General features: G+C 37.2%; 1 protein-coding gene across 8 annotated transcripts in view; it reads left to right on the top strand.

Moving 5' to 3' along the window:
- Phf20l1 (PHD finger protein 20 like 1) overlaps positions 1-26,812 on the top strand; it is a 70,802-nt gene extending 43,990 nt beyond the window's left edge. For 5 of the 8 annotated variants that reach the window (XM_051159587.1, XM_051159585.1, XM_051159583.1 and 2 more), the window contains 8 exons: positions 888-995; positions 11,669-11,833; positions 14,178-14,359; positions 15,304-15,403; positions 16,971-17,166; positions 20,640-21,033; positions 22,173-22,338; positions 24,125-26,812. In XM_051159587.1, the coding sequence (XP_051015544.1) occupies positions 888-995; positions 11,669-11,833; positions 14,178-14,359; positions 15,304-15,403; positions 16,971-17,166; positions 20,640-21,033; positions 22,173-22,338; positions 24,125-24,267 (1,454 nt within the window). In that variant the 3' untranslated portion in view covers positions 24,268-26,812. The remainder of the gene's footprint in view (positions 1-887; positions 996-11,668; positions 11,834-14,177; positions 14,360-15,303; positions 15,404-16,970; positions 17,167-20,639; positions 21,034-22,172; positions 22,339-24,124) is intronic. The other 3 variants (XM_051159588.1, XM_051159586.1, XM_051159584.1) reach the window with 1 other exon arrangement.
- Positions 26,813-27,086: the final 274 nt, after the last annotated feature.

The following is a 27,086-nucleotide window of genomic DNA, read 5'->3' as shown; positions in this document are numbered from 1 at the left end:
TAATATTATTGAGACTTAAGAATAATGAGTGTTATGTTAAAATAGTCATTCTTTTCATACGTTCTTCAGTATGCCTTATTAAAAGGTTACCGACTTTTTCGCTGTCTTTTCTACCTTATGTTGAGTAATGGCTAAAAGTCATGAAGTTATGAATGACAATATGAAGTATTATTTAGGTTAGCTATATGGAGTCACTGAAATTTAGGTTAATATAATTGGAAAATTGTGGGTTAGCCCATTCTGAGCTAAAAAAAAAAAAAATAGATTGTAGAAAATTTTGTTTTAATTTGAGATGTTAAAAATGTGTATTTATCTTCTTTAAAGTACATATGATTCAAGAATGCTTTTTGGATTTTTGGAAGTAATAGAATGAAGTAATTTTTTCTTGTTCCTTCATTTATGTATGTACAGTAAAGGTATTTAAATATAGAAAGAGTTATATATAGATTAGTTTGATTTCCTTTGTTTTTCTTTTCTGAAGGAAAAAAAGCCATCCATTTTTTTTTTTATCTTTCTAAAACATTAAATTATATATAGAAATGCTGATTCTCCATTGTGAGGTCTTTTTTTTTTATTATAGAATTTCTTGGCACATAGTAGGAATTTAGTCTATTACGCATTTAAAGATTTTAACTACTGTCTGTGTTAACTTTAAGGTGTCAGGAGTTGGGATTTTTCAACACTGCTAATGAAGATCCCTTCTTATAGTCCAATAAGCTAAGCAAGAGTTCCAGACTCATGACACGAACAGTTTAATTGAATCCGTCCACTCTGGGCAGGTGACTGGAATCACTGATGAAAACATAAATGCTACTTTGAGGGTAACCACAAAGGAGCAACTAAGGATCATTCACAATTATTGAAGGAATTGCTTTTATTTATTTTAGGTAAAAGGAAAGAAAAGGATAAGGAGAGAAAAGAGAAGAGAGATAAAGATCACTACAAACCAAAGCAGAAGAAAAAGAAGAAAAAGAAAAAGAAATCCAAACAGCATGGTGAGTATGCCAAGATGTGTTTTACAGGATTTTGAGATTGCTCAACTTTTTCCCATCAAAGTACAGGTATGGCGAGAGCACTATGTTGTTGAGAACTGAGACATTCTTGTAACTTTCCTTTGTCTTATCATTTAAAAAACACACAACTTTGGTTTATAAACTAAGTTGCAACTGACTAGAGACTTTTAACTCCAGCATTATAGTGAAGTAAGTACTGCGACCTTAAACCCTTTAGCATCATGAAGGAGGTTTTTCTCCCCACTGTGTATGTGTATATGTGTTCATGGTCTTTTTTTTTTTTTTTTTTCCTTTCCTTTCTATGATGTGGGGGGGGGGGGGTGTGTATGCGCATGCACCACACACAATTCTTTACAAGTATATACACTTGCCTGTCCTTGTACGTGTGAAGGCCAGAGGTCAACATGTGGTTTTCTTCTATAGTTCTCTTATTTTTTGAGACAGGCTTCTTTAATGAACCTGAAACCAAAGCTTATCATTTCACATAAACTAGCTGTCCAAGTATCCTCTGAGATCTTCTTGTCACTGCTCCCTCAGCACTGGATTTGTAGACATACTGTATGATGCCTAGATTTTATGTGGGCGCTAGGTCTCCAGGCTTGATAAGCTACCGCCATACCTACAGCTAAAGTGAAGGAGTAATTCCAAACCCACAATTGTAATGTCCTTTAAATTTATTTTGTAGGAAAAGAGAAAAAGATACATTTTTTAAATTTTTTAGAAAAACCAACAGAATTAGGCACCAATGAATAAAGGAAATTCTAGAAGATGCACTTAAAAACATAATCAAAATGGTGGCAGAATGAAGGTGTGAGATGCAGAAGATAGGACGGCACACTGTAAATGTGTGATCAATCTAAACATTGATTTTATGAAACAATTTTATTGGGATGAAAAAACAAAGTAATAGAAACTAAAATATATAACACTGGCTTTATATTGGGAGGTAAACCATTATAGTTCATTACTTTGACTTCCTTATATGATTGCTTATAGGTTCTAAGAAGTTCAATTTGCATGTTCAGACTTCTAAGCCAGGAATGGTGGCTCACACCTGTAGTCCCAGAACTCAGGAAGATGAGGCAGGAGGATTTGCACGAGTTTGAGGTCAGTTTGGATGACATAGTAAGTTCTAGAACAATGTGGGCTATGGTGTAAGACCCTGCCTATGAAAAAGTAAAATGGCATAAAAATATTTATAATATAAACACCAAGGAATAGTAGGATAGGATATAATTTCCTAGATAAGAGGGGAAAGAATATAGTATATGAACCATCTACATCCAAAGATGGCAATTTGACTGAAAATTAGAAAATAATAAACTATAAATAAGGTGTTAGAAATAAATATATCATTAGTTATACTGTGTACTTATGAATGAATGGCAGGACTGAGGTAAAAGCTCAGTCTGTATACTTCTTGCAGGTGTGAAAATCTGAGTTTTTTCCCAGAGCTCACATAAAAAGTTTAGGTATGGTAGCACACACTTGTAATCACAGCACTGGAGAAGCACACAGGAGGATTACCAGGGGCCTCATCCATTCTAGCTGAATTGGTGAGCTCCAGGAGAGACCCTGACTCAAAGGAAATAAATATTATTCCTGAAGATGCCACCCAGGGTTGCTCACTGGTCTCCCTATTCATGTGCACATAGGATACACAGCTATACACGTTCATTTATAAATGAGTGGGTAGCATGTATGTGTCGGTCAGCTTTCCTTTATTATGATAAAGTACCTAAAGAAGCACCTTAAAGGAGAAAAGGTTTGCTTTAGCTCACAGTTTGCACAGCTACATTGCTTTGTAGTCTTTGGTGAGATAGAGTCCTATGGCGGAGAGTGTATAGAGCCAGCTTGAGGTAAGCAGCCAGGAAGAAAGGAAGAAAGAAGATGTAGATGATAAGATATCCCTTCAAGAATATACCTCAGAAACCGGCCTCCTCCAGTAGCCTATTGGTAGTGTGTTTGAAGTAATGAATTTCTTATTGGATTCATTTATTGGTGTAGTTAGGGTCTTCATGAAGCAGTCACCTCACAAAGGCCCAACTCTGAGCTTTTGAGCTGGTGTATGGGAAAGCAAGACTTTTAATGTGTGCATTTGGAAGGGACATTTCAGATGCAACCATAACAATAATTATTTTTTTAATTGAATTATCTTATGTGTAAATTATATATGCAAATATAAAGATAGATGAGATAGAGAAATGTTGAAAATAAAAACAGGAAAAACTGACAAGCAGATTAGGGTAAATAAATGAATAACAAAACATTCATAATGCTTGAGATAGATTACCATGTATGACAAAAATATGGTCTACTTTATAATTTCAGATATAAACTTTAGACATAAGTTTCAGAATGTTGTCACTAACTAATGTCATTATATTTTTGATAATTAATAAATTAAGAAAAGTAAACAATATTCTGACTTGGTGTTATGGCATGTATCTGTAGCATTTGAGAGTCAGAGGCAGTAGGTTAACTCTCTGCAAGTTCCAGGCCAGCCTGATCAGCATGGGAAGTTCCAGGCCAACCATAAATACGTAGCAAGACCTTGTCTCAGGCACTACCCTTCCCCCAGTAAAACAAAGCAAGGCAAAACAAAAACATATCCTGTAAGAATGAGAGGCAGCCTTTTCCCATATTACAGCTGTTACAATTTAACTGAACAGGACACCAAACTCAGTAGCTACTGAACGAAGATCTTGTCATAAGCAGTTCTAAAACTGACTATGTGATACAAGTTTAAACACATCAGCAAAGTAAAAAAAAACAAGCAAACATAGCAACAACAAAAAAATAGCAAAATCAAACCATGGATGTAATGCAGACCTTTGATGTTTCAGAGCACAATGGTCCACTAGCAACAATTCCATGAAGATAAATAGAGTTGCCTCATTTGTTTAGAAATGATACATCACAGTACTCCATAGCTCATGCATCAAGGGACAAACATAAAGGGGAAATAAAAAGATGTTAAGAATGTGAAAGATGATGGAAATATTAAATGTCTAAACTCAATAGTGTAGTTTTGTTGTTTTGCTTTATTTTGGGGGGTTGGAGGAAATAGGGTTTTACTCTGTAACCTAGGCTATCTTGAACTTCCCTCTGCCTGAGCCTTCTGAGTGCATAATTTACAAGTAAATACCACCACACTCAGTCCTTTAAAATGATACTTAAGAAAGCAAAATATATTTTTATTAATACAAGCGTACAGCTTAAAGAATTAGAAAAGGAGCTGAGGAAATGGCTGACTTGGTAGAAGGCCTGAGTTCAATCCTTTGAAAATCCATGTGAAAATTCCAGGTTGGTGGTACAAGCTTGTAATCTTAGTGCTGGTAAGGTGGAAACAAGTGGATCCTTGGGGCTTCCTAACCAGGTAGCCTAGTCTGTTGGACAAGTTCCAGGCCAGTGAGAGACCTTGTTGCAAAAAGTAAGAATGCAAAGAGTCTACACTAAGTGAGGCACAACACCCTATATTGTACATTGCCTTCTACATGCATTTGAACATACATGTACTACCCACATTCAAACAAGTATATACATGTGCACATACAAATAAAGTTAAATAAGCAAGAGTGAGTGAGAAATAATAAAAATGAACAAAGTAATAAATTATTCTAGAATGTTTTAGTTGCTCACATAAACAGCTTAAGCTAATAACTTGAAAAGTTAAATGAAAAGACAAATGGTTGCTAGAAATTAACTTCAAGGTAAATAGTCTCCAAAGCTTAAAAGAAATATAACTAATGTGTTAAGACCTCCCTAACAAAAGCTTTTCTGTTCACTTCTTCCAAACATTAAAGGAAGAATTTTGGTTTTTTTGTTTTGTTTTGTTTTGTTTTTTCAGTAATTTTGTCTTGCTTACCTGTAGTTCCAGTGTGTTAGGAAACAGACACAGTAAGATGACTTTAGTGCAGAATATTGAAATCAGTCTGCGCAACATAGTGGAAATATCTTCAAAAAATAAGTATATAATTACAAAATTACAGAAAAGATGGGAAATTTCTCATAGTGGTGGTGAATGTACCCTCCCAAAATATGTATTCACTACTAACTGCTTGTAGCCATGAATGTGACTGTGTTTGGCAATAAAATATTTCCTGATATGATTAAAACATATCTCAGAAAGAGACGTCAGGATTTAGGGTAGAGTCCTAAATGTAGGATTTTGAGATTCAGATATGAGAAGGCCCTGTGAAGACTGAAGTAGGGATTGAGGTGATGCAACTTTGAACAGTGGCCATCAGATGCTTAAAAGAGAAGCAGAGCTTTGCTCCAAACTTCAGAGGGAGCCTGTATCTGTCAGTCAGTGTCTGCATTGGAACTTTTGGGCCTGAAGAATTTTAGGAATAAACTTATTTTGTTTTCTTGTGGTACCCATAGGAAACTGATATAATTCCACATATGACTTAAATGACTCCTGTCAATAAAATGAGAAAGGACAATAATAGGCTCTCATTTCTTAAATAACTGCAAAAAGCCATAGATATTATAAAATCAATCTAGTGATTCATGGGAATTCCACTCATAGGTGGAATGCAAATGTGGTTGAACATCAGAAAAATTAGTTCATGAAATTCAACATAGTAAAGGTAAAGGAGAAACATAACTACCTTCATAAGGCAATAGAAACCATTTGGTGAACCATCTGTTAAACTCTGAATAGTTGATTGTAAATTTATTTAGAAATATTTAGGAAGGTATGTTTATGTGTTCACAGGTCAAAAAGGATCTTTGCAATGTGAATCCTAGAGGTTAAAAATGGCTGTATTAAAATTTCAAACTTTAGTTCATAAAAAAAAAAATCATAAAGAGGTGAAAAGACAACCTTCAAAGTACAAGAACCAATTCTATCACATATACCTAATGAAAGATCAATATTTGAAATATCAAACTAGGCCTGGAGAGTAGACTCAGTAGTTTAAGAGCATGCACTGCTCTTTAAAGGACCGGACACCAAAATACATAATGTAAAAAGTAAATTCTATAAAATATCTAACTCTTACAAATAAAAGAAACTGTTAAATGTAACCAGGCAAAGTAATACATTTCTGTTATCTCAGCACTCAGACTCTGAATCAAGATTGTTAGTTAAAGGAAGCTTGGACCATAGTGAGTTCTAGTCTGTTCCCAGCTATGCAGTATGACCCTGCATCAAAGAAACAACAAGAGATAGTAGAGGGCAAGGGAGAAAAGAGAAAATGCAGTATAAGAAAATAGGCCAGAGACATTAACAGGTATGTCACAGAAGCCATAACCTCTTTGTCATAAGGTAAGACTATACCTATAAGGTAAGATGCTCAGGCTTATGAATGGCTGGATACTTAGGTTTTGAAACCCTACAAAGTACAATTTATATCGGAGACACTGGCACAAAAAAAAAAAAAAGAAAGGGGGGGGAAAAAAGGGTAGATAGTATCCGATGTTGCTGGGGGGATGGGAATAACTGTGCCATTGCTGGGGGCAGTGGTTTGAGTATCAGCATATGAAGCTGTGGAAGTTGTTACACAACCTTTGTGTAAGCTGCAGAGGAGTCTCAGCTGCTGACCCAAAGCAAGTCCACCAACATACACACCTCTGAAAGTAGCTACATCTACAAGACAAGACACATGTTTGTCCAGCGGCGTCCATATCACAGGATAAAACACTGAATCGCATCTACTGAATGTTAAGCTCCACATGAAGTCACCAAAGAGAATGGTTTTATTTATGGAAAGCCACAAAGTTATATTTATTGCTAAGCACTATATGTTTTAGGGATTCAGCTGTGGGGAAAAAAAAAAATGATGAGCCTAAAATTCAGGTCCTCTAACAGAAAGGACAGAACTGTTACCATTTCTAGTTGGAAAGTGACACAAAAGCCTTGACAAGAGTTTTTTTTTAAAATACAAAAACATTGCATGGGCATTTTGTATTAACAATATACTTTATATCATATCTGTTTTGATATTCACTAAACCTTTAATAAAGCTAATTTTAACATACAAAGATATCACAGTAGACAAATTCTTCATATCCAGCTCTTTCTGCAAATCTAATTTTTCTGCAGAATATGACATTTTCACATTTTCTAACTCTGAGTAAAATTGAAGATTCAGATCAAAGTGGGATTGACAAGCTTACAACCACTTCCCACGGAATCTTGAACATCCTAAGCATTCCTGTGACCATCTTGTTCCTCACCCACTCCTATCCCATACTGTCCTAATCCCTTCATTTACAACACTGTAGGATACAAATCCGAGATAACCTCAGTTGAGGAAACACTGGAGCCATGTAAATAAATAGCACTAAGCAAGGCCCCAGAATACTGAATACTCTTCTGAGTGTGAAGTAAGTGTCAACCTGCTAATGCAACTGCTAGATGGATGAACTGGCCTTGGCGCTCAGGGCAGTGACAAGAGCTGGTAATGTATACATCAGATCTCTGTCAGTGTATTGGTGTGCTTCACTGTTCAGTACCTGACAGAAAACCCAGGAAAGTGGAGAAAGGAGACCAGGAGGCCAAAGGAGGGAACAGGGAGGATTTGTGAGCTGGAGGAAGTAGCACCTGGAGGGAGGAAGGGTATTCAGGATTAGCAGAGTAAAATCTGCCCTTAGATTGGGGATCAGTTTAGTATCCTTTTAAGAAGAGCCATACTTAAAATACCACTTTAAATTAATAGGTGGATCTATCTCCTGAGATAAAGATATGGTCCTATCTCTATATATATACTAAATGTATGCATGTTAAAAGCTGTGTAGAGGTCAGAGTACAGCTTACAGGATTTAGTTCCCTCTTTCCAATTTTTAGGTAACAGAAATCAAATTCAGGTCATCAGGCTTAGCAGCAAGCATATTTATTTACTCACTGAATCATCTCTCTGGTCTATGTATTTATATATTTTAACTAAAAATCTGCTTTTGTTTACATTTTAAAGTCAGGTGTATAAAAGTAACCTTAGTCCAAAGAACTATGGCAAACATTGAGTATGTGTGGAAGCCATGCTATTTATAAGTAGGTAAGAGTTGTTAAGTTTGGTCATCTCCAGCATCTTCAGTATTAGTTATTATATTAAAGAAAGCTGTTCTGGCTTGTTTGCATTCATCTTAGAAGTGGTGCTTTCACAAATAATTAGTATAGTCTTTAAACAGGAAATAAGAGATTTCAAATGGCTAAAAATGTAAAGATAGTTAGTGCTTAACAGTTGAAATTATTGCTGTGTAAGACTTGTTTTAAACTGTTTGAGCCTAACTTTAGCACAGTGGAGGAATTAAGTCGTTTATTTACCACTCAGTGGTGTTTTGTATATCCTGCTTATATCTTTTGTATACCAAACAGTATCTGAGGATTTCATTTATGTGGGTTTATCATATTAATCTTTTGATGTGTAGCCTGATAGATACATTTTATAGCTAATATAATAGACAGGAACTCATATAGCTACCAGGTACTGAAAATCAGATTCAAGTCTACACAGTCAGCTTTAGATTGTTTTTAACTTTAACCATGATGCTAGATTGTATATTTTGCTTCCTTTACCCTAAAGATTGCTTCAGACTATATTCTTCCTTGATAAGTTTTCACTTGTCTCTATTGGTGTGTTGAAATGTCCTTTTTACCTGTTTGTGTAAATGACATTAGGAAAGTAGTCATTTATTTAAGTAGCTCTTTATAATCATCTCATGCAGTAGTGGGTAAACATGCACTCTGATTATCAGAACATCTTTTCCAGATTAAAAAACTGGTATTGTGTCTACCGTGTGCATGGTAAGTTGCCATTTTGGAATTTATGAGTGACATTTTACTAGATTTTAGCTTGTTCTTTGAAGAGGTCTCCTATGTGCCTGTTATTGTGAGACCAAAGGCCTCCTATGTGCCTTTACTGTGAGATCTAAGGGAAGTAGAGCCGGAGATGTAGAGAACCCAAAACTACAATGAAAAGTTTCCTTCAGTGAGCTTGCATGCACGCATTGGTATATCTGGTGTAAGTGGTAAAACACACACATGGATGTGTCCCTGGAAGACATGGTAATTATATAAGTGTGTTAGGAAATCTGTCCCAAAGCTGGAGGGTTCAAGGAAGGGCAGTAATGGTACTCTTACTTAACCCTTGCAACATAACAGAATTTCTTCCAAATAGCCAGAAGGGATTGAAGTGCGTGGGAATGTAGGTGGGCTGTGGAATGCCAAATCATTGTATTTATTTTCTAATATAGAATAGACCAATAAGTGTCAGCTATGTTCACTTTTTGAACATAGCTGTGATTTCTTTCACTATTAATATAATTGGTATCTACTTAATTTCCTTTTGCTCAAAGAGCAGTTACTATAGGTTATAGGTTTCATTTCCTGGGCATAACATTTACAGCTGAGTAACCTCTGGCAGATCATTTATATTTTCTGTATCTCAGTCTCCTCTCCTAGAATGGTTACTACAGTTTCTACTGTGTCTGAGTAGCATCAAGATTAACTAATATTTATTGTGCAGTGCTATACAAGATATGTAATATAATCACTGTTTTCATGCTTGCCTAGATGATAATGTGGGGTCATGCGGATGACTCGCTGTGAAACCATGTTATGTAAAGATGGTTCCATCATCTGGCTGCAGCAAGATGTCTTGGCAGTGTTCCCACTTCCTATATACTGGGATGGTAGACAGAAAACTGGACGTATGAGACTGCCAGTTTCCACAAACTTTAAATTCTAGTACTCTTATAGGTTGTTGGTTAAGAGTGAAATTCCTGGAATCAGTCTAGCAGGACATCTGGGTGTGATTGTTGCTTTTGCCAGTGACAATGGACTGTTTTTGAACAGTGTACTTAATGTGTTCTGCCTTGATTCTTTGATTCATAAAATAGCATCAGCAGCCAAATCCTATTAGTTTTGGGAGAATTGAGAGTTAGCACACAGGGGTTAATTAAATTGTCTTCTTGGCAGAGTCTTTAATTGGTGTCAGGTTAGTTGTACTCTAGTTTGTGTGGTGATCATCGTGTCAGCTCTCCGAGACAGCTATTAAACTATCCTTTATAAGCCATATTCAGATTCTAGAGGTCAGATGTGAGTCTGGCTTCAGTCTTCTCATCTTCAAAGGAACATTAGCCAGCCAAGTCTTGCCAGGATTGGTTCTTTTGCCTTTTTCATTTTAAAATAGGTCCCTAGGATTCTACTAGGCTCACAGAGATATCCTATAGCATGTTCCCTGGTTTACAGTCAGGTAATTAATTTAATTTTACCTACAACTTGAATTTGCCTTCACCATGATACTTAAGTGTGTACAGGGTCCTGGGACTAGGGCATGAACATACATGGAGGACTGAACTTAATACCAACCAGTACTGTCATCGATGTGTTCCTATAAACTGCATTTTGCATCTGTTATTTACTCTCTTACCTGCCTCAGTGGTTTCCTTTAACTCATTCTTAGTTGAGAAAATAGACACAGGAAGTGAAAAAATTGCTTTCTGTTCACACATATGCACTTCCCTGAACATACTCATCATTTCCTCTGTCTTTGCTAACATGAAAGGAATGTCTCCCTCTATTGAAATCCTGGCATCCCTCAGCACTTGACTCTCTACCACTTTAGATCCATATAGATGGCGTTGAGGTAGTTTTCTCCACCTGAAATAAAAGTCCTGCTCTAACTATCTGTTTGTTCTCTTATTCCCTCTCCCCATTTACTCCCTAACCCCATCACAGACTCACTTTCGCCACTTGATCCCTTGAATAGAAACACAATCCTGATGCTACCCACCACTCTTCTCGGCTTCCAGTCTAGTGTTTCTCTTCAGCCTCTTCTCAGCTGTCACCTTCCTAGTCAAAGCCACCAGTATATCTTGTGTAAGCCAGGAACTGATCTTCCCATCTCTCCATGTCTCTTTCACTTCCTGCTCTGTCCCAGTACTAGCATGATCTTTCAGAAATGAAGTGGACCCATGTCTTATCATGTTTTCCTTTAAAATTTGTGAATGGTGTTGGTTATATTAGAATAAAACCTAGAAATTAAAAAACAATGTGAAAAGCCCTTAGTACACTGTTGTAGCTGCTTGCAGTGCAGCCTGTCCTACTTATTTCTCACACTGTGCCCTAGCAGTCATGAACTTGCCAACTGTGCTCTGTGCTTTTGGCTTCAGATCTTCCCTCCCACCCAACCTCTTCTTCCTTTTCCCAGAATCCTCCCTCGGTAAGCTGTATGAGCCTTTTTGCTTGTGTCTGTATGAATTACCCAGCTGAGAACAGCAGATGTCTTATGTGTGCATGTATAAGATTAATTGATTAAATTATCACTATACTCATTTTAGACAAATGTAGGTAAGAGTAGGAGAACCTCTTACCTAATTAAAAGAAATAGGTTAATTCATTTGCCTGTCATGCTGCATACATAGCTATGAATATAATGGAGGAAAATGTAGTAATGACCCTTTACCTTTTCTTCATTATAAGAGTGTACTGGGACCAGTTAGATTCTGGCAATCCCAAGTATCTGCACTATTTGGGGTTACTGATTTATTTGTTCCTGTCAGCACATTTATCACCTGCATAATGCTCTAGCTGCTCACAGATGACAGAAAGTGATCAAGTGATTGATTGTGTGTCCTCATGAGTTGTGGGGACTCATGGTTCCTTAAGACTTTACTAATGTTTCTTTTTGTTTCTTATGTTTCAGACTATTCAGACTATGAAGACAGTTCCCTAGACTTTTTGGAAAGGTGTTCTTCTCCACTAACTAGATCTTCTGGGAGTTCTCTGGCTCCACGAAGCACATTTATGGAGAAAACCTCAACCTATCAGTACCCGAGGGCAATTCTGTCTGTTGATCTTAGTGGTGAAAGTATGTGTGACTGTGTAATGGTTAAAATAAGACCTGAGATACCTCAGCATGAAACTGAAAATAAGTATATGTCTTAGGTTGCTGTTCAAGGAGGCCACACACTTGGTAGTAATTACATAATCTGATAGGAATGTCACAATATTAGATTTAAGTACGTGTTTTTCACTACAAACTAATAATATTTTATTATTATCTACATCTTATAGGTTAAATAGGCAAACCTATGTTTAAGTAATTATGTGGGTCTAGTAGTGTTATAGTTAAAATTCAGTAAAAGTCTGTCTTAAGGGTAATCCCTTTTCTACCAAGTTTTGTTGTTGACCATTGTTTCTTCCTTCCAGTACTATAAACTATAGGAGGAAAATCTACTTTGGCTTTAGATACTGGTATCAGTGACTTGAAGATAGAATTCCAACACAGTAGGGAGAGATGTGGAAGGAAGGAGGAGCCTTAATCTTTGGAAAAGCCTAGGATCCTTATTAGTGGTCTTACTTCCTGCCTGCCTTTCTGAGTACCCTAGATGATAGATACCAGGCTGTTTTCTTTGGCCTGTTACTGTCTACTGTTTTCTAGGCCTGACTCATCTGCTAAGAAGGAAGAACATTTTCTTCCCTTTACTGCTAAAAATAGTCAACATGTGACTTTTAAGATCGTAAGTTTCAAAAATTTGAGGTAGGGGAGAGGGATAAGAAAAAAAGTACCTCCCTTCCCTGTGTTCTCTTTACCAGCAGGTGCAGTTTCTTTTTTCCATTTGGTCCAGTGTTTTTTAACTGGACCAGATGTGCACTTTGTAATCCTTGCTCTGGTGTCTTTAAAAGTTTACAGTCTTGAGTCCAACCACAGAGCGCAGACATAGTAGACATTTATGGGAGGATCCTGTCGAGATAGAATAGCAGCTTGGTGACTTTGGGAAACTCCTAATGTTGCCCATCCCATTTTTTTTTATACTTTTATTTTATTACACGTGTATAAAACAAACTACATACAGCAGGGAGAACCATGTAACAATCATGAGAATAATGAGTTCTATACATGTTACATTCATAGTGACTTGGCCATCTGCATTCATCTCGTTTGGAGTAAGTGTCTCTCCTGTCTTGTCGGGTCTATATTTCCGAATGAGATTCAATATCTATCCTATTCAATTCTAGTAGCTTAACTTCTTTATCTTGATCTAAAATGATCTTGTCCCCTTACCAACTAAGCTTGGTTGTCTTCAGTGCCCCTCAGAGACTTGAGAAGGAATAAAACTTAAATTCCTGAGTGAACCAGCACTGGGTTAGCAGCTTCCAAATTGTACAAATTGGCTTAAGACAGGTTACTGCCTGACCAGTCACCCAATACACTGTATAACGTAAAACACATTCTTAGAGCCTTGCCTTTGGAGTGCTTACTGACAAATTTCCAGGTGATGCCAGCATTGCTGATAGGGAAGCCCTCCTTTAAGAACTGCTATAGGAAATAGCAGTGATCTCTGAGCGGTAACAGTTTAGAGGGAACAGATCTTAAAAAGCTGCTTGGAGTGATTATCCTATGGCTTCTTTCATGTTAGTGTAAGAGGAACATTTGATTTGTATATCTTACACAACTTTCACCTCAGTGACCCAATTGTTTGTCCACCAAATTGAGCCAGACTTACGTTTAGTAGTTATGAACCAGTTATTTAAACAAGATTTTCTGGTTGATTTATTAAGTATGTATGCTAATAGCATGAAACCAGATCATTTCTATTAATCCCTTTTATTTTAAAGTCTCCTGTATATTATGGTTGCCATTCTTTTATTGTCTCTCTGTGTAGCGCAGAATGACCTCAAGCAATTGATCATCCTGTTTTAGCACCCAAATGCTAGGTTTAGAGGTGTGAGCCACAGCGCCCACCTAAACAATTGATGCTTAATTGTATTTGTCAATATCTGGCTACACAGTTCAACCATGTTATATGGTGTGTGTAAATGCTTAATATAATCCTTATTATGTATAATTCAGTGGTAGTTGATTAAAAGGTTATTATTCTATAGTTCAAATACTAAAACTCAATCTTTCACAACCAAAAAGAGGATAATATTTGTGAACATTCAATCAAAAGTTTGCAAACTGTATAGAAACTAATAAGTTTCATTGTCAGTATCAGTCTTGGCCATAGCCTCTGTCAGCAATGTATGTATATATGAGATGGAAAGAACTAGAACTACGAAAACTTCAAAGCTGATCTGATTGGTTCAGAGGTAGGCACTCAGTTCACAAGTGTTTGCTCTGCTGAAATGCGTATACTCACTTCCTATAGCTCCTTCCTGAGAAATGGCACAGTAGAATGCACTATGGTATGCACTTTCATGTGTTCTAGACTTGTCAGATGTGGAGTTCCTGGATGACTCTTCGACAGAGAGCCTGCTTCTGAGTGGGGATGAGTACAATCAAGACTTTGATTCAACTAATTTTGAGGAGTCTCAGGATGAAGATGATGCTCTTAATGAGATTGTACGCTGTATCTGTGAAATGGATGAGGAGAATGGCTTCATGATCCAGGTACTTGGTCAGCCTCTGCCTGCAGTTCTGGATCACTGTGGGTGCTGAGCAGATGCATCAGAGAACTTTCCTTTTTACTGGCCATCCCTCACAAGATAGTTTTTAACACACTGTCATGCTTTCAGTTGCAGCAGTACTGCTTAGGAAGTCTCCTTACTGAATCAAGTAGACACTTGGCTTGTGAGTATCACTCTCCACTTGTAGGGTATCTCTTAACACACTGAGACCTTCATACTGAAGCGTTTGAAGGCCCAGAAGGTGGGTCTCCCTTCACAGTGTAGGACTGACTACAGCATGATTTTTGTTGACACTTCATAATTAGCAATATTTACTTACCCTTTGGGTAGTGGGAACCAAACCCAAATGTCCAGGATTCCCAAAAAAGAAAAGAGAACCTTTATAAGGGTGTATCTAAGAAATCAGGGAAGTGTGGCCTGTATTTGTGTTGACATGTAGGAAAATTAGAAGCCATTGGTTACAGGAATAAACAAACAAAGAAAAGTAGCCACTTTTTTCGTTTGTCAGTGGTGTTCTCAAATAAAGGTGCTATGAACTTAGAATTTACCACATGAGTATTACCTTAAGTGCCCTTGCACAGACATTTTGTAGATTTGCTTCAGTAAGTGTTTTCAGGATTTGATTGCGTGTGAGTCAGTGGGAAACACTTGAGGTATTTCTCTTAATTTGTTAAATCATATTTTAATACATGTGATATAAAGAAATTCTTGAAATAGTTGACTATTTCAATGATAAAATTCATCTTAAACATGACTTTTTCTTGTGGCACATAGGACTTGAACTGGCAAGCCAAGATAGCAGGCCAGCTAGTAAAAGGCGGCAATATGTGTCCTTGCCTTGCCTGTCCTGGTCTGAGGGTGCCGTTTCTGTCCTGGTCTGAGGGTGCCGTTTCAGCCAGCACTATGGGTCTCTTCTGTTCTCTGCAGTGTGAAGAGTGCCTATGCTGGCAACACAGTGTGTGCATGGGGCTCCTGGAGGACAGCATTCCGGAGCAGTACATCTGCTACATCTGTCGGGACCCTCCGGGTGAGGCCCTCCGCCCCGTGTGGGTTGTGTGACGCGGACTCCAGAGTATGGCCACTGTGTAGAGCACCTGCACTTCTTGGTTAGCTAGACTCCTCTGCCATAACGTGGGTTGAAGATACTTTTTGCCTGTTACAGCATGACTTTCATTGTAATCACCTGCACAAACACATTTATGTAGACATGTTGACATACTGACCACCTTAGCCAAAGGGAGATCATGCCTTTCTCCTGTAGCTACCTTTTGTATTGATTTCTAGCTAGGATTGTTTATGCTGATTGGAGTAGACTAATACTCATGGACTGCTGACCATCTGATGAGATTTGAAGAAGTTTTGGATAGTGCCACATACTCAGTTTATTGTAGAATAAACAGGATTCCAGAGCCTTGCCTATATCTTTTGTTTCCATTATGAAGCAGCTAGATGTGTTTGTGCCTAAAGAGGTAACCTAGTGACATTGAAATGAAAACTGAGCTTTTTGACTCCCAGTCTTTTGTACTTGCTTTGTCATGCTTTCCTGTTGCTAAGTACCACATTCTTCATGTAAAATATAATTTCTGCTACCAAGGTAGAGAATAACTACTTATTAGGCAAGTGAGCTGTTCCCATGCCACCAAAAAGATAAAGGAAAAAGGTATAAGAAGTAAAAGAGGAGTAGGGAAATGACTTAGTTTGTAAAGTACTTTCTTTCTATTCAAGCAGGAGGACCACTGTTCTGATCTCTAGTATCATGTAATGTAAAGAGCTAGGCATGTTTATAATCCCAGCAGTGTAGAGGTAGAGCCACAGGGTACCTCTAAGCTTTGCTGGCCCACCAGTCTAGTCAAATCAGTTCCAGATTCCATTAAGGAGCCTGTCTCAAAAACTGGAGTGAAAAGTGATCAAGAAACATAATCTCTGGCCTCATACATGCAAATAAGAGAATTATTCAAAGATATGTGACTGTAAATACTCTTTTGTTTCTGCTTATAGGCATTTGCTATTCATTGTATGTCTTCAATAACAAATATAGACTTTCACTCTTTGTTCAGTTGCATTTATTGTATACATTCTATCTAAACATTGTAGAAAGATGACTGATTCAAACTATTCATATACCTTATATTTAAACAGACACAGGAAGCATCTAACTGGAAGGATCCAGTATATATTAGCATCAAGTTCTTGGATACTGTGGGGTTTCATGAGATGATATTTATGAAGGCAGGATCCCTACGTGCTCAGCTACAGCTTTGTTTTATCTGGGTATGAGATTAGTGGAAGAAAAACCAGTGGTTTCTGCCAGCCATCTTAGAGAAAGGTATTTAGTAGATACAATTGAAAATAGTACATCAGGGTTCCCTTGGCAGATATCACCTGCCATTGACCCTTCAGTGGCATTCCTTCTCATGTGCAGGCACAGCAGAAGTGCAGAGGGGTGCTTGTCATCTCACCCTTCCTCAGCATACTATCTACTGCAGTTTGGAGTCTTAGTGGTAAAACTTGTCTTACTCACTGAGGAACATTAGTGGAAAGCAGAATCTGAATAAGTAGAATCCTTTATGACTTTAATGTCAACTCATCTGCAGGTCAGAGATGGAGTGCAAAATATCGTTATGATAAGGAGTGGTTGAATAACGGAAGAATGTATGGGTTATCTTTTTTAAAAGAAAATTATTCTCATCTCAATGCCAAAAAGATAGTTTCCACACATCATCTGCTTGCTGATGTCTATGGTGTGACTGAAGTACTGCATGGGTTACAGCTGAAGATTGGAATACTAAAGTAAGTGAACACACTCCCTTTTACAGTTTTAAAAGCTATTTTTATTCTCTGTGTACGAGTGTTTTGACTGTGTTTATGTATGTACAACACATGGGGGTAGTACCTACAGAGGCAATAAGAGGGGTTATTCCTGGGAACTGGAGTTATACATAGTTATAAGCCACCATGTGGGTGCTGTAACTGAACCCAGGTCCTCAGCAATAGCAGCAAGTGCTCTTAATCAGTGAGCCATCTCTGCAGTCCCATTCTTAAAAGTTTGAATACAAATTTTAACAACTAAAAGCATAATATCAGCTAACCACAAATATAAAAACAAACCAACAACAACAACAAAGACAAATGCAGGTAGGCTATTTTAGTTATTATTTTATTTGGTAGGAGGTTTAAAAATAAAGCTCTGTTTCTTTACAGATTGTAACGTAGTTTATTAGGTAGTCTTTTGAGGGTCCAGAGTAGCACTTTAGAAGACAGACTATTAAAAGAAGTATACAGTTAAGAAAAATGCTGAGCACTGGTAGCACACACCTTTACTCCCAGCACGTAGGAGGCAGAGGCAGGTAGATCTCTTGAGTTCAAAGCCAGCCTGGTCTACATAGTGAGTACCAGGACAGGCAAGGCTACACAGAGAAACTTGGTCTCAGGGAAAGGAAAAAACAAAGCTCTTTGGATAACAAGTTCTGTCTACCTGGTTCATATCCTACTATTTCCAAAGATGTTAGAGCTAATGTTTTGTGCACAGAGCTGACTACGGCTGAGTCTATTTTCATTCTGTGATAATGATGTGAGATGAATGTGTTCTTCAGTCAGCATAAGATGGACTCAGAAAGGGTGAGGAGGCAGCAGATTCTGGATCCTTTTTGCTGCTATGCATCATGGTACTTTATAACCTCAGACAATACTCCCTTAAGGAAAGCCCAGGTCCTTCTAGTAACAAACTGATCTGGATATCTTTGAGGCCTTGTATTCATTCTTCTAAAGCCAGATCAGAGTTGTTTGAAAAATAAAGGAAAGAGCCTTTTATGTTATATAAAATGAATGTTGTGCTCATTCTTCCCAAGGTTTGTCTCCCATGTGCATTCTGAGCCCCTCCCCCATTTCTTTCCTGTGAGTCCTGAGTTTGCTGTGCCTTTGACTTGCTCTTCTGCCTACTTAGTTGTCTCAGCCAGGGAGCTTCATTTTACATGAGACGTTTCTGTGCCCTTGTGTTTCTGTGGCTCTCTTCTTTTGGTTCATTCTGCACTCTTAAGAGCAGCATTCACATTAATGAAGCCAGACATTAGCCTCTGTCATGCTGTAATGCCTTCTTGCTGCCTCTCACCAAAGGCCTTGAATCATAGGAATTTTATTGACATACCCTCCTTAGTATATTGACCAATCTTTCCAGCTATACCAAAGCATAATCTCTAAATGAAATATGCTTTCTTAGAAATCCAGGTTTTTTACAGCTAGTTTCTCTAGAAGATGCCTTTCCATCATTGCCTGCTGGCTAGATTTGAGCCTGCTCTTCTTAGTGCATTACATGTATAACAAAACTACCATTATTTTTATGTAGGCCTTGGGCCTTGAAGTCCTCCTAAATTAGGATTACAAATGTGTGCCACAGGCCCAGCTCTAGGCATAGGTTTTCAGAGGGTTATGCCACCTCTCCAGATTCCTCAGAGGGCACGGCAGGATTCATTCCACCAGAGTGTGGAGCCAAAGAACTAGATTTCTTTGATTGACATTTTTAAGGGATGATTTTCTAGATATTAAATTGCTACAAGTCTAAAAGATAAAAGATTATAAACTAAGAAATTATAAATGGGTATTACTAGAAGAAAACTAACTTGAATTTTATTTGGAAATTATTAATTTGCAACCATCATCAAGCCTATATAACAGGGGTTCTTAGCCTGTGGGTCACAGGCTATATGGGTCTAACCACCCTTTTCTCACAGGAGTCACCTAAGACTACCAGAAAACACAGATATTTATATTACAATTCATAACAGTGGCAAAATTACATTTATGAAGTAGCAATGCAAATAATCTTATGGTTTGGGTCACCACAAACATGAGTAACTGTATTAAAGGGTCACAGCATTAAAAAAGGTTGAGAACCACCGCTCTAGGGGAGGACTCATACCTTCTGAGTAACCTTGCACTTAATTCTGATGGAACCATGCTCTGTTTATTGGAGAATGTATTGTGCTGCAAAGTTACCTACACATGATCTAACTTGTATTTAACATGCAACACCCTAAGCAAGCATAGGCAATAGTCAGGGTATATATAATCATCTTTGGAAGACAGTTGTTCAGTAGCTAAAATAAAAATAATTTTTATTCTGCAGTTCCTTATTTTGAAATTGATCTGACTGCAGTATTCTAACTTATGTGCAATTTTACAAATTCACACAAATCTATTGGTAGAGCACTGACGGGATAGATTAGACTGTCAATACCATTTAACCATTAAAGTCTAAATAAATAAAATTTGTGTGTATTATTGTGGCAAGATGCCTACTGTGTGCTATTTAGGAAAAAGGAAAAGTATGGTGAGTCCTACTTATATAAAAAGAAAAACAAGTATATTCCTCTTAAAACAACAACAGCAAAAGACTTATTTATTCTCATGTGTTTGGGTGAGCACCCACATGTATGTATATATGTCAAGAGTGTGCCAGAAGAAGGCACTAAGTTACTGGCAAGTTGTGAGCCACCTGATGTGGTACTGAAAACCAAACCAGCTGGGTCCTCTGGAAGAACAGAAAGTGCTCTTAGCTGCTGAGACATCTCTCAAGCCCATATTTTCCTATTTTTAATAATTTTGTATGTGTAGAAAAGGCTGCATATATGGTATTTACAATTGCTATAGACTTGCTTTTTTGTGTTTAGTTGTAATTTTTTCTCATGAATAGTGATGACTTTTTGATTGATTAAAGGGTATAAGATATGTTCACATGAAGTTTATGTACCATACAGTGAAAAAATTCTATGAAGAAACATATATGTATGTATACATACATATATATCAAACAGTGACACTAATAATCAAAGGAATTAAGGTCAGTGTTGATTTTCTGAATATTGTTTCTTTAAAGCTGAGAAGACTTGGATTTTGGATAAAATGCTAGAGGAGTCAACTTAAAGGACAACTTTGTCTTTGATCCTGACCTTTTCTCACATGGTTACGAATTACAATTTTTAGCTTGCTGCCGTTTTTTTTTTCCTGAACTGCTATTTCTCGATTTTTTTTTACCAGTTAATCTTTTATTCCTATTGTACACATTAATATTTTGCAGAAATAAAAAGGTCAAGTATTAACCTGCAATTACATGCCTTCTGAGTCCCTTCTAGTGTAGAGACCTAAGTTTTTACACAAATGTAACCAGCACACAATAATTTCTAGTGTAAACTAACATCTTTTCTGATTCTAAAACATGTTTACACATAATCTTAACACATGCCATTTAACTCTCTTCTTATCTTAAGGAATAAACATCATCCTGACCTTCGTTTCTGGGCTTGTTCTGGGAAGAGGAAAGACCAAGGTCTGATAGTAGCTGGAGCAGAGAAAAAAGTGGCACATCAGGGCACGGCTGACTCAGAGGGAAAGAAATATGTACAGAACCACAGAGAACCACCTCTGAGAATGGAAGGAACTTACATAACAAGTGAGCACAGCTATCAAAAGCCACAAAACTTTAGTCAGGAGTGCCAGTTGCTCACAGACCCCAGAAGCTCAGATGATGATGAGGATGATGAGGATGATGATGAGGATGAGGATGATGATGATGCTAGTAGTTGTGAAGAAGACGGGGAACTCCATGTGGGAGATAAAGGCCATCTTCTGTACTCAGCAAAAGGATGTGGATTGTCAGAGAAGGTAATGGTTCCCATAGAACAAGAAAACAAGCTGATGGAATTAAACACACCTAGCCCTCGGGCTTTGCTAATCCTTAAATACCTGTTTAAACACTTATTTTTTCTTTTCTCCACCACAAAATATTATCCATGTAAACATTGAGTTTTGTAATCTATTCAACTGATAGCCTAAAGTTTTCAGTTTGTACACACACTTGGATGTCTCCAGTAATTAATGAACTGCATTGTGTATCTGAAAATGAGTATGTGTGGGACCATTTGGGTATATATGGTGTCATAATGTGTCTTCCTTTAACGTGTTTGGAGAAAGCATTGCACTGTAGCATATTTGTCTGCATATCAGTCCCATTATACAGTATCCTGTGTCCTGTTGGGCTTATCGATGAGATTGAAATGAGTTCTCAAGTTTTATTGGTTTTCTACTAGCAAGGCCACTTTAAAAGTAATTTTTAAATATTCTCTCTTTTTTTAAACATCAAATAATAATCACCACAAGTTCATAACTGAATTTGGAAAGCTTGTATTTTATGATACTTGTGGCAATTTATTTTGAAAAATTAATATCCTTCTTTGAAAGTAATTAGCTTTGGCAAGTCGAAATCCAGGTTTTATATATGTGTGTTTTAAACGGTTTGCATTCTGAAGTTTTAAAAAATTTCTTACCTTCTGTTACCTCATCAGTGTAAACACAACAGTAAAGGCCAATTTGCCATTAACTGGACTTTTAAACCATTCTTTGACAGTGTACTTGATTTTTTTCCCCCAATCATTGATTTGCTCTCACTTCATTTATGTTACCAATTAAAATTGAGAAAGAAAATGGTCCACATAACCTAGTCATTCCAATTATGGAATGGAATTAGTGTTTTTATTTACTTAGAACGTTTTACTAAAACCTTCTTCTGTGGTTAACACTTTGGAAGGCATTGAGGAGGGATAACACCAGATAGAATGTGATGGTATGCAGGAACTTTCTCCAAAGACTTTATCAAAGTCAGATTGGCTCTTGCCTACCTATGTAGGATAATGAGTTTTCTGTTTCATTCTCATTTTGAAGTAGCATTTCATCTAATTCTCTGTGTTTTCTTTTTTTTTTTTTTAATTATGTTTTGTTTGATTTTTCCCACTGATCCTTTGGAGAAGAATCCAGCTTCAGGAAATAAAGTGTTTGTTTATAATGATAAAAAGGGCATGGAGGGCCCAGGAGATTCGCATCTTCAGTGGCAGCTAAATCTCCTTACGCACATAGAAAACATACAGAATGAAGTCACCAGCAGAATGGATCTCATAGAAAAAGAAGTGGATGGTAATGTAGCCAAGAGCTCAAGTGTAGCTACTGTTATTGTGTGTGGTGGTGTTATGAAGAAGCTGTTTGGAACTAAGTTGTAGGACCAATCTACAGATACACTGCCTGCCTGCTGAGCTCTGTCTCTTCATTTACACTGTATTTAGCATATGCAGGGTGATGTAGGCGCAATACAGGATAGCTGGATATTATCCTTAGTAATTGTTTCTTGTCCATTTTGTTTTATTCTTAATATGATATTTATTAAATACTTCCCATATGCCTCGTTCAATATAGAGTATTTGGGGGTGTTTGCTAGTTTCTTTTTCTTTCCCAACCCCTTCCCTCCTCTCTTCCTGGCCCTACCCCCACACCCTTCCTTTCATTCAGTCCCTCTCTTTCCTCCCAGAGAAGGGAAGGCCCCCAAGTGGTACCACTCCACTTTGCCACCTCAAGTTACAGGAGGATTAAGCACATCCTGTGCTTGCTACTTTCCTTGAAAAGTATTTTCTTTGAAGTCAGCACATTCATAAACATGTTCATTTCTACTTTGACTCATATTTGTTGAGTAGAATTAACTCCTACAAGTTAAACAAGTTTACATACACATTTTCAAATTGTTTTCTTTCACAGTTTTGTAAATGTTATTATCACATAGAAATTAAAAAATAGGCAGGAAAAAATACCCCCATATTATATTTGAGATACTGGAATAAATTGAATCCCTTGATTCTCAATCCTATATGTTTCCTTTGCTTTGACTATTTTGTCCTGACTTGATAGACCACAACCTGCCTCCCCACATTAGTCCTCTCACTGTAAATATTACACTGTGCTAAGGTAGATGTACTGTGCATGTGCCTTTTCTTTTCCTTAAGAGAGAAAATGCATATCTATTTCAGAGACATCTTGCATTTGATTTTAATTTGATTGGATAGAGTTAGTTTGTTTTATGTAGATTTTTGAAGAAATGAAAATATAGCCAGGCATGGTGGCGCACGCCTTTAATCCCAGAACTCGTGAGGCAGAGGCAGGCGGATTGCTGTAAGTTCAAGGCCGTCCTGGTTCTACAAAGCGAGTCTAGGACAGCCAAGGCTACACAGAGAAATCCTGTCTCGAAAAACCAAAAAAAAAAAAGAAAGAAAGAAGAAAAGAAAATACATATTGACAACTCCATATTTTAAGTAGCTTTTTAAAGGAAACAATGAAAATTGAGCATGTAATTGATTAATTGATTTCTACATAGTATTTGAGTTCACTTGTATAAATAGATTTTCTTTAATGTTTCAATAAAATAGTGATCCTGGAAAGGACACTGAGAAACTGCTACAAGTTTCCTTTGTTAATGGAGAAGATGTGGTCTGGGGAGATGGCTCAATGGTAAAACGCTTACTTTGCAAGAAGACCTAATTCCAAATCCATAGAAGCCAGGGATCTAGAAGCTAGATGTGGTGGCATGTACTCATAATCCAAGCAGTGATGAAATGGGAAGTGGAGGCAAGTTGATTCCTGGCACTTGCTTGCCAGCTAGCTTAGGTGCTTGGCAACATTTCTGGCCAGTGAGAGGCCTGGTCTCCAATAAAAGGTGGACGGTGTCTAAGGAACAACATCCCATTTGTCTTCTGACAATCACATGCTGCACATAAACAGATGTGCATAACACAAAGGAGAATATGAAGTAAAAATGATTTGTATCTAAATTAGTAGAAAGTTTGAGTAGGCACAGGAAACTGTTATGTTCTGTTGCAGAAGAGAGTGAAGGAGGCATACTAATGAAGTGTTTTGTTTTTTTTCCCCTCTCTTCTAGTTCTGGAAAGCTGGCTGGATTTCACAGGAGAATTGGAGCCACCAGATCCCCTTGCAAGACTGCCCCAACTTAAACGCCACATAAAACAACTCTTACTTGACATGGGCAAAGTACAACAAATTGCAACTCTTTGTTCTGTATAGCAATGGTAAACACTCGGTGACAATGTGTCTTTCTTCAGTTGACTCATTTTTTTATTGCTAAGTGGATAGTAAAAGCTTAATGTTTGGTCATTTACTGATTTTGACATCAATAATATGACATCTTGGAAGGATGATGAAGAGCAACTTTATCAAGGAAGCTAACATTAAAAATGAGTGAGCAAGCTGCAAATGATAATGTCATCTATGCCAAGAATCAATGAGTAGAATACAAGCTGTACTAAGGGAATGGAACTGGCAGGATTCTAATAGTTGCTTTCATGAAGTTCAACATACTGTAGAGAGAATTATGGTGTGTTTATATAGGTTTTAGAAGAGATACCCATGTTTATAAACCAGCATTTGGCCAAAACCACACTGTTAGGAAATTCAAGTTCTGGAGAGTTCTACAAGTTTGCTCTTAAGAATTGCCTTCTGGCAGTTGGATCCAGCTGCAAAGAAACTAAGGTTATTTAAACTTCTGTAGGATCATGAGTTATTTCTTGGGTGATGAATGTATTTAATCAGAAAACTGACAATGGAAGTCTCACTTTGGGGGAAACAATTGTGGAATTCTAACTTCATTATGAATGTATTTTAAGAAACCCACCAAATAATTGGAATTTATTACGGGAATTGTGCTCTTTAAAAACAAAGTGGCTTACAGAGGGCCCAATGTGCCAAATGTTGATACTGCTGGAGAGAGGATTTGACTATTGCAGAAATCCTTCCACCCCATACGCAGTGCCATTAACCCATACAAACCTGTACACCACATGTTGTATGTGCTCTGTGTAGGTGAATGGCAGTATCCAGGCTTCAGCAAACATTTAATCCTGGATACTCTTGGTGTTTGCCTTTTGAAAAAAAAACTATAAACCTCAGCTGGGATGAGGAGTGACAAAAATATCAAAATAATCTTTGGCTGTGGATTTTTTTTTAACTGCTAGTAGCGGAATACTGGAAAAGCTTCATTTCTAAAGACAATTTTTATTTTAAAATATAAATATACACTTAAAAAATTAGCTTTGATCACAAATGGACAGAACTATGAAACCAAAGGCAACTAAGTTGCTTACTCAGCTCTTGCTGGATTTTTGAGCCTAGATCCTACTGTCTGCCAGTCCTGGTGCGAGTTGTGTGTGCCCTCCAGTGCTACATGCACAGGAATGCGTAAGTGAGTATGCTTGTTTAAAGAGTCAACGTACATATGTACATATAGTCAACTCATATTTATATCACACATATCTAGTTTTATTACTATAGACTATACAAATCGATGGTTAACATAAAATGTTACCTTTTAACAGACTGTTTTTAAAAACTAAAAGTGTATGTATAGGTTTTGAAATTTTTTTAAAAGGGGGAAGAAAAGACTGTTAAGAGGAAGCTATTTGATGACATTACACTTGAATATTTTTTGCCTCATTCTGTTTATCAGTTCTGGCAATCTGTATAAATGCACTTAGAACTGATAGACAGTGAACTTGAATTTATCTTTGATAAGAATACATGCCACTGTAATTCAGATATTATTTAAATTTGCAAAAACACACTGTTCTATATGTAAGGTACTGTATGTAAAACTCTATTAAAACTATTCCACATATCCTAAAACTTCAGCTTGCCTTTTTGCGGCCTTATGTTTTGATGTGAAGATTAAAAGAATGTGCAGAACATTGAGAAATTTTTATTGCCTTTTGAGATTTTTCAACTGACAAATGTGCCAAAGATCACCATACATAAAATGTAGTTCTCTGTATTTACTTGTGATACCTAAACTTTGTTAAAGATCCTACTGATGAAAGCTTTAGCAGAAGTCATTGTGGGATAGTCGCTTAAGTTTGCATATTAAAGTAAAAATTAGTGCCTATAACCTATGTGTGGAGTAAATTAACTAATGTGTGTCTTTCAAGATTGATACTATATTGTTGATTTGTGTTTTAAAATGGTGGCTCTAAGATTCCCCATCATGACTGAACCCTAGACATTGATCTATGTTGTCTTTTCAGAAATGGAGCCAGTAATGGTCTTAGGCTGTAGGTAGTGCTGTTGCCTTGATTCTTGTCAAATACGCAGATGCGCTCTTCATTCAGTGATACTCAGCTTCTCAGTTCTGGTGACCATGGTGAAAGTGATGCACAATGTTATAGTACAGACCCTGTGCCCCAACACAGTCATAAGTGTGTCAAATATGGAATGCCAACTGGACTCCTCATGTGGCAGGGACACTGTCAAAATGCAGGATCACTAAAAATGCAGTGTACAACATCTTCAAGCTGTGTGTTTAAATTGTACACAAAACAGTAGTAAAGTTCATGTTTAGACTTAAGTCTCGTGCCAAGAATGTGTTAAAATAAAATATAACAATTCCAGCATCTAAGAACACCTAAATCTAAAAGATTTTTCTTCTTAAGGATTTCCAGTAATGAACACTAAACTTGGATCTTAATATTTGATCAATTATTGGCAGCTGACAAATTGAGTGCTTCATTGATGGAGTGTTAAATGTTCTGCTCTGCTTATTTGTCAATGAATGAGAGAGCTTACTTTTTTGTTTTTTAATTTTTTTATTAATTTATTCTTGTTACATCTCAATGGTTATCCCATCCCTTGTATCCTCCCATTCTTCCCTCCCTCCCATTTTCCCCTTGTTCCCCTCCCCTGCTCAACCATGTTCATAGCAGCCTTATTCATAATAGCCAGAACATGGAAACAGCCTAGGTGTCCATCAGTAGGGGTCCCACTCAAACTAAGGCACCAGCCAAGGACAATACAGGTGGTAAACTTTAAACCCCTACCCAGATCTAGCCAACGGTCAG

The sequence above is a fragment of the Acomys russatus genome, chromosome 17, assembly GCF_903995435.1.
Source record: "Acomys russatus chromosome 17, mAcoRus1.1, whole genome shotgun sequence".
In the NCBI taxonomy this organism is placed as follows: domain Eukaryota; kingdom Metazoa; phylum Chordata; class Mammalia; order Rodentia; family Muridae; genus Acomys; species Acomys russatus.
Note: the sequence above shows the minus strand (reverse complement) of the source record. Positions and strands in the feature narration are given on the sequence as shown.